General features: G+C 52.5%; 1 protein-coding gene across 1 annotated transcript in view; it reads right to left on the minus strand.

Annotated features, from left to right (window-relative positions):
- Positions 1–434: 434 nt before the first annotated feature.
- The window catches only part of PLCB2 (phospholipase C, beta 2), a gene marked incomplete at its 3' end in the record, with an annotated part of 36,026 nt that continues 22,938 nt past the window's right edge, over positions 435–13,522 (minus strand). Inside the window, exons 13-27 of the mRNA XM_010146236.1 lie at positions 13,402–13,486; positions 11,919–12,090; positions 11,018–11,115; positions 10,260–10,356; positions 9,300–9,384; positions 8,752–8,876; positions 7,595–7,749; positions 6,994–7,158; positions 5,791–5,890; positions 5,429–5,533; positions 4,407–4,492; positions 4,213–4,309; positions 2,505–2,558; positions 814–1,024; positions 435–618 (exon numbers count right to left, since the gene is read on the minus strand). Of these exons, the coding sequence (XP_010144538.1) occupies positions 435–618; positions 814–1,024; positions 2,505–2,558; positions 4,213–4,309; positions 4,407–4,492; positions 5,429–5,533; positions 5,791–5,890; positions 6,994–7,158; positions 7,595–7,749; positions 8,752–8,876; positions 9,300–9,384; positions 10,260–10,356; positions 11,018–11,115; positions 11,919–12,090; positions 13,402–13,486 (1,819 nt within the window). The remainder of the gene's footprint in view (positions 619–813; positions 1,025–2,504; positions 2,559–4,212; positions 4,310–4,406; positions 4,493–5,428; positions 5,534–5,790; positions 5,891–6,993; positions 7,159–7,594; positions 7,750–8,751; positions 8,877–9,299; positions 9,385–10,259; positions 10,357–11,017; positions 11,116–11,918; positions 12,091–13,401; positions 13,487–13,522) is intronic.

Consider the following 13,522-nt stretch of genomic DNA (forward strand, 5'->3'; position numbering starts at 1 on the left):
ACTGGTGAACCCACAGGGCTTCAGCTGCCCGTGTGCCCCCCTCGCTCTGTGGGTTGGCATCGAGCAGGGGGCCGCGAGGAGTGCAGCGCAGCCTCCCGACCCCACACTGCTCGAGAGCTGGCGCCTGGCAGCGCAGGAAGCCAGGGAACACCACGTTAACCCCCAGCTAAGCTACTGGAAGGGTTTAAGCAGATGGAGCCTGATGTGCTGAGGGCAGCACTCCTCAATTCTGAATTGAAATTACCGACCTATAAAAACATTTCTGCTGGATTTTTACAGCTTCTGACAAGGTATTGCTGTCTACATTCTCAATTATCTTGCATAGCCCCGACAATCACTTTGAGGGGTTTTTCTGCCCTGTGGCCCCATTTCCGAGCTCACAGTTTCATGAAAAACTTTTTTCCAGCTGCCCTTGCCAGGGCTCTCCTGCTGACACTGGCGGTCCTCACCTCTGTGGCATGCTGCTCTTTCTTTCTGAGGATCCCCAGATGGTGCTCCTCCCCCAGGAGCATGAGGTCCATCTCCAGCTGCTCTCGCAGCTCCAGCACTCGGCTGTCAACGCGATCTGCCACCTCCACAGGGTGTCCACACGTACCAACATCACCCGCTGTCAAACTCCTGCAGAACAGAGACAGCAGCTGAGTTGCTTCTAGAGAGGCCGATACAAGCCTGACCTTCCTACCCAGGCCTCAGTGGGACTGGCTGGCACCTCCTGAGCCCAGGGAGGTGTGGGTGCCCGCACCACCCCATCTTTCCTCCAGAGGAGCCCACATTGCTCTCCAGGGCCTGCTGGAGACCCTGTGCTGTACTTACCTCTTCTTCTGGGTTTTCCTACTGTTTATCGTCCTTTTCCTGCCTCCATAGCAGCTGGGCTCTGAGAAGAGGACAGAGTATTTCTGCAGCAGCTCCTCCCTCCGTTTACTTCCTTTCCGCTCCAGCTCCCTCAGTTCCTTCTCCTGCTTCTTCAGCAGCTTCAGGAAGAGCTTCATCTGCTGCAGTTCTGCCAGGCTGGCTGTCTGAGGCTCTGAAACACACAATAAAGAGAGGCCGTTTTCTCCCACAGAGCGTTTCTCAACCTGCTGAGATGCCTTTTGGGGTCAGGCAGGTTTTTTCAGCACTCCTCCCTGCAGCTTAGTTCACAATCTGGGGGGTGCCTGGCACAGGGGTGGCCCAAAGAATTGCTGCCTTTGGTGGTGTGGCCAGAAGAACACACTGGTGGCAACGTGCCAGTCTGCCTTGTGCCTCACACCCTTTTCCAAGATTCCAAGTACCCCAAAGGCAGCACAAGGGTTAAGCCAGCTGGCAGCTCTAGTTATAAGGGAAAAGCTTTGCTACTGTCTTACAGATTTTTTTGCAAAACAGGTGCTTTCATCCGCTCCAGCTGTAACGCCGGGCATTTCCTCGGTGGTGAGGAACAAACGACAGGGCTTTTGAGGCAGATGGAGATGAGAGGGGGAGCGTGCCTGTGAACCGCATCACCTGGCAGGAGCGAGTCAGGTCGATGGGGCTGTCTGTGGCAGAAAGGCCAAGGAGAGCAATCTGCTCGGGGCAGTAATTTTTTGCTGGGCTTGGAATATGTAAAACGTACCAGAACCTGTGGGGGGGTCCGTAACCCAGCGCTGTGCTGTGTAGGGTCAGCTCCCCTCGACAGACTCGTACCGAGGAAGCTGATGGTACAGCTCAAGTGCAAGAGTCTGAGGCAGCAAGGGCAGACTCTCACCTCAGAGCCTGCTCTGCTATGGGATGGTTCTTACCAGAGTACGTATTTGAAATGACCACAGCTCTGTCCTGGGGAAGCTCTTCCTTTCGAAATAATTTCGAATTAACGCGCATCACAGTTACTTGGCACCATGTCCTGAGCGCGACAGGTTTACTCCTGTGCCTTCAGTCTGTGGCAGGATTAGGCACGCTGGTTACTCCTGAGGTGCATTCCTGTGTGTCACACAGCGCCAGGGCACAGCAGCGTGGAGGAACAACGCTTTCTGTTATAGGGGGTGCATGTGACCTCTGGTTTAGGCAGGGGAAAGGAACCCTCGCTTCTGGCCAAGCAGAACTGCTGCGACAGCTCCAGCCTCCTCCCCTGCTCTGAAGTCGACTTGTTGCAGTGTTGCTGCAGCCAGTGGCCTCCAGGGCTAAAGCTGGAGCAGGCCAAAGCTCCTCAGACCTCCCTGAGCAGCTGACAGTGGCCCAGCTTGCATAAGGCATGGACCCTGGCAACTCCAAGCCTCTTCTCCTTGCGACCTGCTGTGAGCTCACCCCAACCTCGGAGCTCGCCACACACCACGGCAATTGCCAAGGGGCAGGTGGTGCTTCGGGAAGGGAACCGGTCCCCAGGCCCGGAGGCTGATGTGGTTTGTCTTTAGTGCTGGCCAGAGCAGGCAGGTTGGGACAGGTCTTGAATTGCAAAACAGGGTCCATCTCTATCCCAGTCAGAAACTGGACAGAGAGGGAATGCAAGATGACTGACAGGGCCTCAGCCCACACGAACAGCACGAGGGAGTTACCTGCAAGCTGCGTCACGTCTATCACAGTTCCATCCTTGGCGAAAGCTGCTGCTCCTGAAATCACAGAGAGGTTCCTGTTTATGTCCTATCTGGGACCGTCGGGTTGGAAACGGCCCGTGGAGAGCTCATCCAGAACATGGGCCACCCAAAGGGCAGTGGCGTGAATAAAAGGAATTAATTAAGCTGCTGAGACGCGTAAGTGCTTGCGAACATTAACAGGGACAGCAGAAAGGGAACGGGACTCTCTGCCCCGCCAGACAAAAGGGGCATTTGTTCTGTATCAGCCAAATATTGTTACGGATGGTTTGGCATGTGTAAACTCATTTCGTGAGAAGTCACGTCAAAACTGACTGTTTTGAAGCCAACCTATTTCAAAGGACACTCACCACGTTGCTACAGGTAATAAATACTTTCACAATCCCAATGAGCTGACAGTTCCTGCAGAGCCCAGTGCAGAGGAGGAGGTAACCCAGGCGTGCAGAGGGGATGTGCTCTTACCCAGCCTGAAACTACGCTGTCAGTTCGCTGGTGTAAGAAGCACGGTGGAGGAACATTCCATCTGGCACCTGCACCCATCCTCCACCTTTAACAACTGCTAGCCATGCTGGTTTGTAGGGCCAAGAAGGTGTCAGTATGAAAGGAACAAACATACTCTTAGGGTGCTCTTCCTCTGCTAGAACTTCTTTAAACCCAGTAGTAAAGGCTGACTTTGTCATCTGAGTACTACTAAAGCAAATCCGTAACTTTTTTCTGACTCGCCTGCCTGGTCGGTTGAGTGGTATTTGCCCGTGTTACGTTACCGGGTCCCATTTACTTTGGTGGTGAAATCCCAGAACCGTGCTCCATTCCCACTCCTGCGCAATGCCAGCTGGGGGATCTGCTCGCTCTGAGCGTGTAACGGATCTATCAAGAGCCTGGTGCTCACCTGAGCTGAGTGATAGAACTGCTGATCTTTAAAGCTCCCAGGATTACGCACTTGGACTCTGGCACAAGCGCAGTTTCACAAGATACAGAGTTTTCAGGGGGATCTAAACATACTTAAAATGTCAGAAATCAACAGTAACCTTCAGAACGAGACCCTTGGAAAGAACAGCAGAGCACTGAAGAGCAGTGAGGTATTATGGGATAAAACCGGGCTAGATCTCAGAACCTTTGTCTCAGAAATGACCAGAATTATCATGTCTTTGCTCAAAATCAACATCTAATCTCTAACTTCACACTGAAGATGAAAAGAGGCTACATCTCTGTCCCAGACCACTTCTTCCCTGGACAGTGGTTCCCTCTTAGTGCAGTTGTCTCCCAGGGAACTCTGTGCTGAGCCTGGGAAACTGAGGGCCTCTATCAGAGTCCTCAGCACGTGTGCGAGACAGCACAGGAACCAGCAGAGCTACCCCCTACATCAGCCCTGCCTCAGAGGGGAAAGACCATGTTCGTGCCAGCTGGACCGTCAGCTCGTCTCCTAGGTTCTCAGCAGGTACCTGAGGTGACTCTTCTGTGGTGCAGTAAAAGCACATCATGCTCCTCCAGCCCAGGAGTCAGGATAATGACGGCTTTTGCCATGAATGACAAGCACAGAATTTAAGCTGGTGATGTGGCTGGAGAGGTTCTGACCCCATTACCAAGGATCTTCACCCTCCAGCACTGTCTCTTCCAGCCTTCTGAGCGGACAAGCTTTCCCTTCTAGCCCAGCCCATGCCCACAGCTTTACCTGCAGGCCCATTTGAAGGGGGAATCCTGCAATGCCCCTTGAAGTCTGGTATCCCGTTTGTTTCAGCGGACGGGAGGTTCCTCTGGGTGCCAGGCCTCTAAAACAAAGATCAGTCGTAAATCAAAGCTCCATCATTTCAGGTGGAATCCGTGCAAGATGTTTTAGAGGCAGGAACAGAACTTGGAAGAACTGACCTCGACCGAGCAATCTTTCAGCTGACTGGATCTCTTGTCCTGCAGACTGAAGAACTTGATGGGGTTGGAGAGAGCAATGGTCAGATCTAGAAACAAAGAGGTCTTTGCTCCGATTGTCCAGTGACTCTAATCTCACTGTCCTTGCCTCCTGCTTCCCCTTCTGGCCCAGGGCAGCCTGTAACAAGCTTCTCCGCGACAGCACAGCACCGGCTTCGGCCCCAGCCCAGCTGGCTCACAACTGATGTTTCGGGCAGCTCTGTGAAGCTGAAGCAAGCACGCTGCTCCCAAAATCCAAAATTCAGCCTTCCCTACAGCTCCCTGCTCCAGTTCCAGTCCAGTGCTGTATAAACCTGGTCTGATTTACAAATACACGTTAAACCCATCAATTTGACGGGGTTTCCCCCGAATACGGTTCATTTGTATGATCACAGCAGAAGAGAGTGAACACAGAAGTACTGACTAGACCCTCCGTGGCTGATGCTGTTACACTCTGCACGGCTTTTTTCATGACTGTTAAGAAGTTCTGCTGTTAATTCCTCCAGTGGGACTTTTGTCCTGATTCACCTCTCCCTATCTGACCATCCCCTTTTTAAAGGGGGGTCACTAGCTCTTGGCACCAGCAAGACCCTCCCTCTCCAACCAGGGCTGAAGAACGCTGCTGTGCTCCCTAAAGCCTTATTCTCATCAGCCCCGATAAGTGTCACCTCGTCACTCCAGGAAACCTCTCCCTGCCTCCAAATAAAAGCAGTAAAACCGCCAACTCATTCCGAAGCAGAGCCAGTCACGTCTGCACTGCATGTCAGCTGTGTGCGCCTTGGGCCATACTGGGAACCAGTCAGTCACAGCCAAGCATCCTCTTCTGAGGAAAGCTGGGTGTGACAGGATGCTGGCACGTACTCAAGTCCCACCCTGACAAGGAATTAAGGGTGCAGCAGGAAAGCAACCCTCTACACTGGAAAAATGCTTCTCGATCAGAGTTTGGGCAAAGCCAGAACCCCAGCGCGTGCGCCATCACGCAGTACCTGCCCAGGCATCGGGAACATAGTCCTTAATCTCCAGGTACACAAAGAGCGCAGGCATGGTGAGCGGCATGTTGCTTTCGCTGCGCAGACAGACGTGGTGATAGCCTGAAATCAAAGCAGGAGAGCCAGCTCAGGATCAACGCGTGCTCCACCTGCACCACAGCGGCCCTCTTCAGAGCAGGGCTTGGTGAACACAGGATGGAATGAAGCCAAGGCCGTTCTCTAACGGGATGCCTTTGAAGGCTCCACTGCTGACAGGAATGGAGATTAGCAAAATCTGCAGATGCTGATTATGTTCTTCACAGCTGCCAAAGGACAGGTCTCCAGGGCACAAAAGCTGAAGGAATTTCCACAAAATTTACCTGAGTGCAATGCAATAATGGGAATGACACGATGACCGATGAACTTCCCTCCTTCCTCCCAAGCTGCAATTTTGAGAGATGCCAACTCAGGCATCATGATCTAAGGAAAAAAACAGAGTAAGGCACCCAGGTCCTCGCCTCTAACTCCTAATCCAAACTTGCTTCACCAAGTCGAACTTGGCTCTCTTCTCCTTCCAACAAAACAATGCCCCCTCTCCAAGGAAGTCACTGCCCATTTCTGCATCTTGTAGTGTAAGGCTACAGCTTATCACAGCACAACTGAATTCATGGAAACGCCACAGAGCACGGGCTTCTCAGAGAAGCGGGCACAGGGTCACAGGAGGGCAGTTTACCTCAAGAAAAAATGGGGCAACAAACCCTCCAAACCACAGCTTCCACAAAGACTCACCGAGAAGGGAGAGAACTTGGAAGGCTACTTCACAAGCACGGTAACTTTGCTGCAAGGGCTCCTGCCTCCTTCCTCCCCCATCTTCCGCCATAAAATGAACTAAAAATTATTCTACCAGAACTGAAGCCTGGAAAGTGTTTTCTGAAATGAGGGTAATATTTATCTACCACATCCCAAGCAGGCTGAAAACACGTGCTCCTGCCCGCTGTGCTGGACGGGGATGGATGGCATAAGGTGTGTTTTGCCTTCGTAACTTACTGCAGAAAGGCCAAACGTTCCTATCACCTTTGACTTCACTTCCCTGTAGCCTGGCGCTGGATCAGTGACCACTGAGTTCTTGGGGACAAACAGGGCAGCCTTCTGGAGTCTGGCACAACTGCACCCCCCCACCGGTCCCATCACTTCTCCAGTTTGTCTGGTTCTCATTTACAGTTTAACCACAGACAGGCAGTTCCTTTCTGCTTCCTGGTGCTTGAAGTTGTCAAAGCTGATTAGCCAATTCAGTCTGAAGCGCATCGCATCACAGATGGGAGACTTCTGATGCCTGCTATTTCCAGAAGCGTCCCCAGCTACCCCTTGTCTGCTCAGGGAAATATTGATGGAGAGTTGTTTTGGATACTGTGGTTTGGATACTATCTGAGAACAGAGCATGCAGCTCCTTGCGTGTCTGAAGCCAGGCCCGAGGTCTCCAGAAAGGAATCTCTTCTGTGGTCACTGACCCCTCAAGAGGCAGGGCTTGTGGCCAACAGGATCTTTAAGGATTCTCTGTCCAACCTACCATCAAACGTTACTACCTTTTCAAAAACAAAAGCCTCCTCTTTCCACACAGGGTTAATGGAGTTGGCAGTGGAGGTCAGTTTGGTTCTGTATTTGCGTTTTGTGTCTCTTGGTAACCCAAACAGCTCTACTTCCACGTAGGTCTTCACGCTGCGGTCAGAGAGGAACTGACCAGACAGTATCTACAAACGAACAGAAACATGAGTAGTAACTGCTGAAAAGAAGAACCCACCCATACCTTCACCCCAAAGTCACTCTCCCACCCCAAAACATCTGCTCTGCTGCAGCTTCCAACCCACAACAGGTTGTTCTTTTACTTCCACCCATGTTTCCTGCATCGGCATTTCCTCCAGCCTCCTCCCTCCCCATCACCACAGCCTTGGCTTCTCCTGTGTGGCAGATGCTAATTTTCCATTTTCATGTGATTATGATTAATTTAAAATAGTGAAAAGCCTGGGAGTTGCCATGGTAGTGCTCTCCCACGGGACTCTCTGGGTTCATTTGCCACTAAGAACTAACTCTACTGGGTAATAAACAGCGGGGACATCGATGCCAGTTACACTTGTGGTGCCAGGAGCCAGCTGTCGGGGGAGCAGCAGCACCACAGGTTGTACTTGCCGTGACAGACAGGGTACTGGCCTCCACCACGTCAATGCGGTCCACAGAGAAGGGGTCGAACTGCTTGTCTGGCCGCCGCAGGAATTCGTGCTTGAGCAGATAGCCACACTGGCCGTTGAACTCAAAGACAGCCATGTTCTGCTGCATGGGGACGTCTGCGGAGAGGAACACAACAGCGCCTGAAGGACCTCATCAGTGCTACGAGTGAGCTGAAAGATGCCGTACTCTTACAGCCCCTGCTAGCCGAAGGCTCACAAAGCCATTTCAAACACTAATTAAGCCTCTCAGCACCCTACAGGGAGAAATATTACAGCAGCTGCTTTAAGAAAACCGGTTGCTTATGATTGCACCATAAGTCATGGGTAGAACTAAATTAAACCCCCTTTAAGGAGTTCCCGCTATTCTGGGGTGTGAAGTACCCAGTTCTCTGAACCTCTCCACTCCCTCCCTCTTTCATTTTGGGGCTCCTCTCACCCATCTCCTCCTCTGGAGAACACCAGCTGCTGGTTTCTGCACCTGCCTTCAAGGCAAGATCCTCCCTGTAACCAATCTCTCTCTCTCTCTAAGTCACTTTTTTTTCTCCCACTGATCCTACAGCTGGTCCTCTACGCTCTAGACATAAGACACAGCTCTAAGGAAGGGAGGGGGTAAAGATTAGCTTTCTCTGGAGGCTTTTCTTCCCTTCTCATGCTTGTGCAGCAAGGAAAGGCCCTTCCTCCCTGTTCAGGTCAAAATACTGAGTGTCACAGCACAGACAGGCCAGTCGTGCAGCCAGATGGAGCTCTGCCTGCTGCCTGGCAAAGGAGGCAGCAGCTCCGGGGAGGCAGGAGCTCCTGATGCGTTTGTGTACGTTATTTAGCCTGACCTCATGCTACAGGGTGGTACCCAGATGGTACCTGGGCACCGGCTGACAAGCTGTGTATGGGTTTATGGCAGGGGTGTAGGGCCAGCATCCTGCACACCGTGTGCCAGGCTTGTGCTGGGCCTAGAAAGTGATTTTGGTGTGTGGGAGATGGAGCCAAAGACCACCACCTCCGCTCTGGGAGAAGGCGCATGGAGCAGGCGTGGGCAGGGAAACAGCAGCGAGGGAAGAGACACTGAACACAAGGCACAGGCCTCACCCACTGGTGGAGCTGGAGGGACAATGAGACACTCACCCATGGTCTGGAAGTTGAGTGCCACCATCTGACAGCCGATGTTCCAGAACATCTGGGGCATGTAATTGGAGGAGTCCATCCGGGTGCCTTTGGGGTAAATCCGGCTCATCTGTCGCTTGTTGTATCTGCAGTTGCTCTATTGGAAACAAGTCTGGAGCACAACTTGTGTACCCTGAGGCTAGCTCACGGATTCAGAGCACGACAATTGTTTAAGCTCTGTAACCAATGCTCAGAGCCTTCCAGACAAGAAGTAAGGGAGGCCCAGGCAACAAGAGGCTCCTTTCCCACCGCCTTTGCACTTAAGGACAAGTTTTTGGCAGCCTTGGTGTACCCTGCAGCAGGACGCAGCCTGCTGAGAATCTCTGAACAGCCCCCGAGCCACCCAGGAAGGTCCCGTGGCTCTGGCACCTGCACACCTTGTATCCCTGGTGATTACCTGGCTCTGAAGGCAGAGGCCAGCCGGAAAAGCCTCAGCCTTACCCAAGCTGCCAGCAGCTCCCACGCTCCATACAACCACCTACTCTGGACAGAGGCTGCCGAAAGGATACTCTACAAACTGCACAGGGAACTTGGTTAGTAGATCATAAGCCTTCAGCTCCGTGAAGGAAGAGATGACGTAACTCCGGTTCTTCTCTAGAAACAGGATAAGGAAGCGTTCAGAAGGACTGCGTGCCCAGCCCTGTGCTGGGTGGGGGGATGGATGGACCCAAGGGGATCTTGGCCTGTCACTCCCCCTTTCTACCAGGTACCCTCGTCTGGTCCCTTGAAAAGGGATGGAGGAAAACACTCCGTACAAGGTGATCTCTGTTTCCCAGGGTGACAGTGGTCGTGCACTGCAGGACGGGAACTTCCCAGCGGATAGAGAGGAACGGCTCGCCACAGCTTACACAGCAAGCCTTTGGCCCATCTCCTCCTGGATTTCAGGGGCGTTCAGAGAATAGCTCCTGCCTGGCGTCTGAGCTCCAAGTGAATCCAAATGTTCGAAGTCTCACACGAGTTTGTTGTTTTGTCACGTTTCCCCTTCTTCAGGCCCTATTTTGATTTTGATTTTCTTTTCTTTCTTCCCCCAATCAAAGCAGCTCACTCAAAGCTAGACCCAAGTGGAGAAAACTGTTCAGAGGAACCTACTCGTGTAAGAAGTCACATGCATTTTCAGCACTTCAGCTCTTTCTCTGTCCCCTCCCCAGCCAGGCACACGCATTCAGAAAAGCTGGGCGCCACCCTGCCCTCAGAAGCAGCAAAGCAGGGAGATGGCCCTGGCCTCCAGTCTTTAAAGTGGGAGCAGTCTCTGACTCTCCCTTCCTTCTCCCTCCCAATCCCTCATCACAGGGAGGAGGGCAGGAGGAAGCATTTGTGACCATCGCATGTTGTGGGAGAGAGAGGGAACACCAGCGGAAACGGGTGAAAGCAGGTCCCCCAGGAGGGTGGAGAAGAGCAGCGTGTGAGAGCACTGCTCTCCTGCCGGAACAGAAACATGCGGGGTGCTGCAAGGACCGAGTCTGACTTACGGGCAGAGACTTCGAAGGAGTCGAACTTGATAGGCTGGATGTAGTTAACCAGGCTGGACATCTCCTCGTATGCTGTCACTTCCAGACCCGCAGTGCCCTAGGCAGAAACCAAACCCCAAGGGAAGACAGATGAAGAGATGACACGAACCACACCGGGCTTCACAATCTAAGAACTCTAGTGGCTGCCCTGACCAGAGCACACCAGTTCCGCTGGCTCCCTGGTCCCACAGTTACATTGCGGGCAGCGTAGCCAGGGGCACAGAGCTTCTAGGTGGCTTGGTAAAAACTGAGGCACACGGAGAGGTATCATTATGTCAGAACCCTGGACCTCTTTAACCTCTCAAAGCACAGAGCCTGGGATGAACTGGGGACACTGATTTCCCTCCTCTCTAAGTGACATTTGGGAGAGAGAAACAGAAAATTTTTTCTTTTTCATTCATGGGAATGCTGATCTCCTCCTCCCCCTCAGCAGCAGCACTTCACACTTCCGTTTTATCAGACTAAGGCTAAACCTCTCCAAGCGCCCTGAAGGCAGAGTCAGAAATAACTCTTCTGCCACATTCTCTATGCCTGCAACATCATTCCTCTTCTTTGGTTTCCCCTGCGTGGGGGAAGGAAAGCCCCGACTGATCACGGCACCATTCATTGCCCTTTGCATTTTGGGTTCATCTCTGTGCAGTATGGTGAGGCCCCAGGGAAAACCAGAGGGCAGAAAATAAACCCCAAAACCGGAAAAGGAACAGGACCAGTGACAGTACCTCATCAGACTGCAGCTTTTTGATTTCCTCTTCGTCCAGGTTTCCAAGGTGTTCATCCTCTTCCTCTGGTTCCTCTTCAGCCACATCACCTGCCCAGACTGAACACAATCAGTGGGACACATCAGCAGCACACCGAGACAGACACCGCGGCTGCAGCAACAGAGCGCTCTGCAGAACCTCACCACCGAGTCACGCAGGGACACACTGGAAGAGCCACGCCATTTGATTAGCCAAATCCAAACAGGAACTAGCACACTGGACTAGCACACTCAGGAGGCCAAATCGTTCCTCCTGCACACCTCCCTCACACCCCAGCAGCGACTGTCACAGGGCTGGTCTCCCCATCAAGGTCACACACATCGTGGGTGACCATTTGCGGGTGCTCTGCAGTGGCGCTCACCTTGTCTGCATGACTTTATGTGCTTCGACCGTGACAAGCACTGAGAAGTCCCTGTGCTGCCACAGCCTCTCTGAGCGCAAGAGGTGCAGCCTTAAGACTGCAGGATGCAAGGGGAGTGGGGCTGAAATTTCTAGAAGTTTAAGTTTCTAGAAACTAGGGCGAAGAACTGGGCCACGGTGAGTGTGTGGTTATCAAAGAGCTACAAGCAGTGAAAACCCTTCCACCAAAGCAACAGCCAGCACGTACCACTGAACCACCAGCCCAGGCAGCCACATGCCTCAGAGCTGACGCGGGGGCAGGGCGTAAGCTGATGTCTCTTTTGGTCGGAATTCAGGGTTTGAAAATATTCTGAAGATCTAATTTCTCATCCAAGCTTATGGTGCTTCTGACGGTAACTGGATTAGTGACTAGGACCGTTTGCCTCGGGCCAGTACGGGCTGGTTTGGAAGGGCCAGACTGGCTCATCTAGCTCTACTAGCCCCATTTTCCCTTCAGACATACCAGTATCTTGTGCATCCACAGGGGCTGGCTGCTCGATGATTTCTGGTTCCACATTCCTCCCTTTCTTCAAAGAGCTCTGCCTCTTCCCAGATATAGATTGGTTCTTTTTGTTCTTAATCAAGATTTTCCCTAAGAGATCCTTAGGACTTGGCAGAGGCACTCCTGACTTCAGCTGCAACAGATAAACTTCATACTGAATTTTCATCTCAAAGACAGAATTCAAACGCTCTTCTCTCCTGACCCTCCCAGTACCATTCCTCTGGCCGTTTACTGGTGCAGGGACACATCTCTCAGCCACTGTGTAATTTCTCCATCTGCCAGCATATCCTACTACAGCTAGGCAGATTTTTTCTAAGACTTCCCCTCTGGTTTCAGACCAGCATTCTGCACCTCTTGGCCCTCTCGTGCTCTGCTGCCCACACAGGCCGTGCTGTTCCCAGCCTCCTATCCTGCGCCACAGCTGAAAAACCATCTACATGGCCTGAAGGCATCCCCACACCTCTGGCTTTCACATTCCACCTCCATCTCTTGTTATCCCAGAGCTCAGTCCGAGATCAGCACTCAGGCAGCATTTAAACACTGCCTGCTGCATTTGGAAAAAGGATCCCTGAGTTGGTGGCTCAAGACAAAAGTGTGTGACTCAGCCTGGGCTTCCAGACCTGCCCTCCCTGTAAAGACAGCAGCAGGCCTAGTAATAATTTAGCTCACACTGTTCTTCCCTATAGCCTGGACAGGGACATGGACAACTGCTGGTTTGCTCACTGCTGCTTTTCAGCTCTTCTTTCGATCTCAGAGCTTGAAGAGAGATGCTTGGGCTGGGTGTCTCAGCTCCCTCCTTCACTAGGTCCCCCTCACACTTTGCAGGCCCTGCCCGTTGGTACATCCATGTCCGCTCACAAGGCAGCTGGAGTAGCAGCGTGCGGGGATCACCACAGACGGCTCTGCAGCCACAAAACACACGCCTGTCCGAGTGAGCTGCTGACAAGGGTCAAGCAGATCGGGAGCTTTACTCGGCTGTTCTGAGCACAAAGCTGTGCGTGTCCCTGACCTGCCCAGCTCTGCCTGGAAGGGAATATTTCCAGGCTGGAAGCAGGAATTGAGATGCCTTGCTAGGGAGAGCCTGAAATGCTACTAAGCCCTTGATCCTGCTTCTTTCCCAAGCAAGTGCTGGCAGACAGATTTGAAACAGGACCGCGTACCAAAACGCACTGACTCGGCTGGGTACAACTGGTACGACTTGGCTACACAGAGCTCCATTTCCCCAGTTGCTCGAGTCAGAGTGCTGGAGAAGAGCAGAGTCAGGCAAGTGCTTAGGCAAACCTCTGCAACTCAGAGGTCTTCCACCCCCTTACAAACCAGGCTTATTTGTCCAGGGCATCATCTTCTCTTTCACTTCCCTTGTGTCTGCTTTGGCATCTCCTAGCACGAGAAGTGACCAATTTTTTCAGGAAGACCTCCACCTCCTTCTCCAGCTGCCACTTACTGGGTATTTTTCCAGCGGCTCTGTCAGCAGCCTGTCTCCAAATATGGTTCGGCAGTACTCAGCCATCTTCGCCTGCTGCTTGGGCCTGACGAGCAGAGAGATTGAGCAGGAGTCAGCAGGA

The sequence above is a fragment of the Buceros rhinoceros genome, unplaced genomic scaffold, assembly GCF_000710305.1.
Source record: "Buceros rhinoceros silvestris isolate BGI_N320 unplaced genomic scaffold, ASM71030v1 scaffold19892, whole genome shotgun sequence".
NCBI lineage: Eukaryota > Metazoa > Chordata > Aves > Bucerotiformes > Bucerotidae > Buceros > Buceros rhinoceros.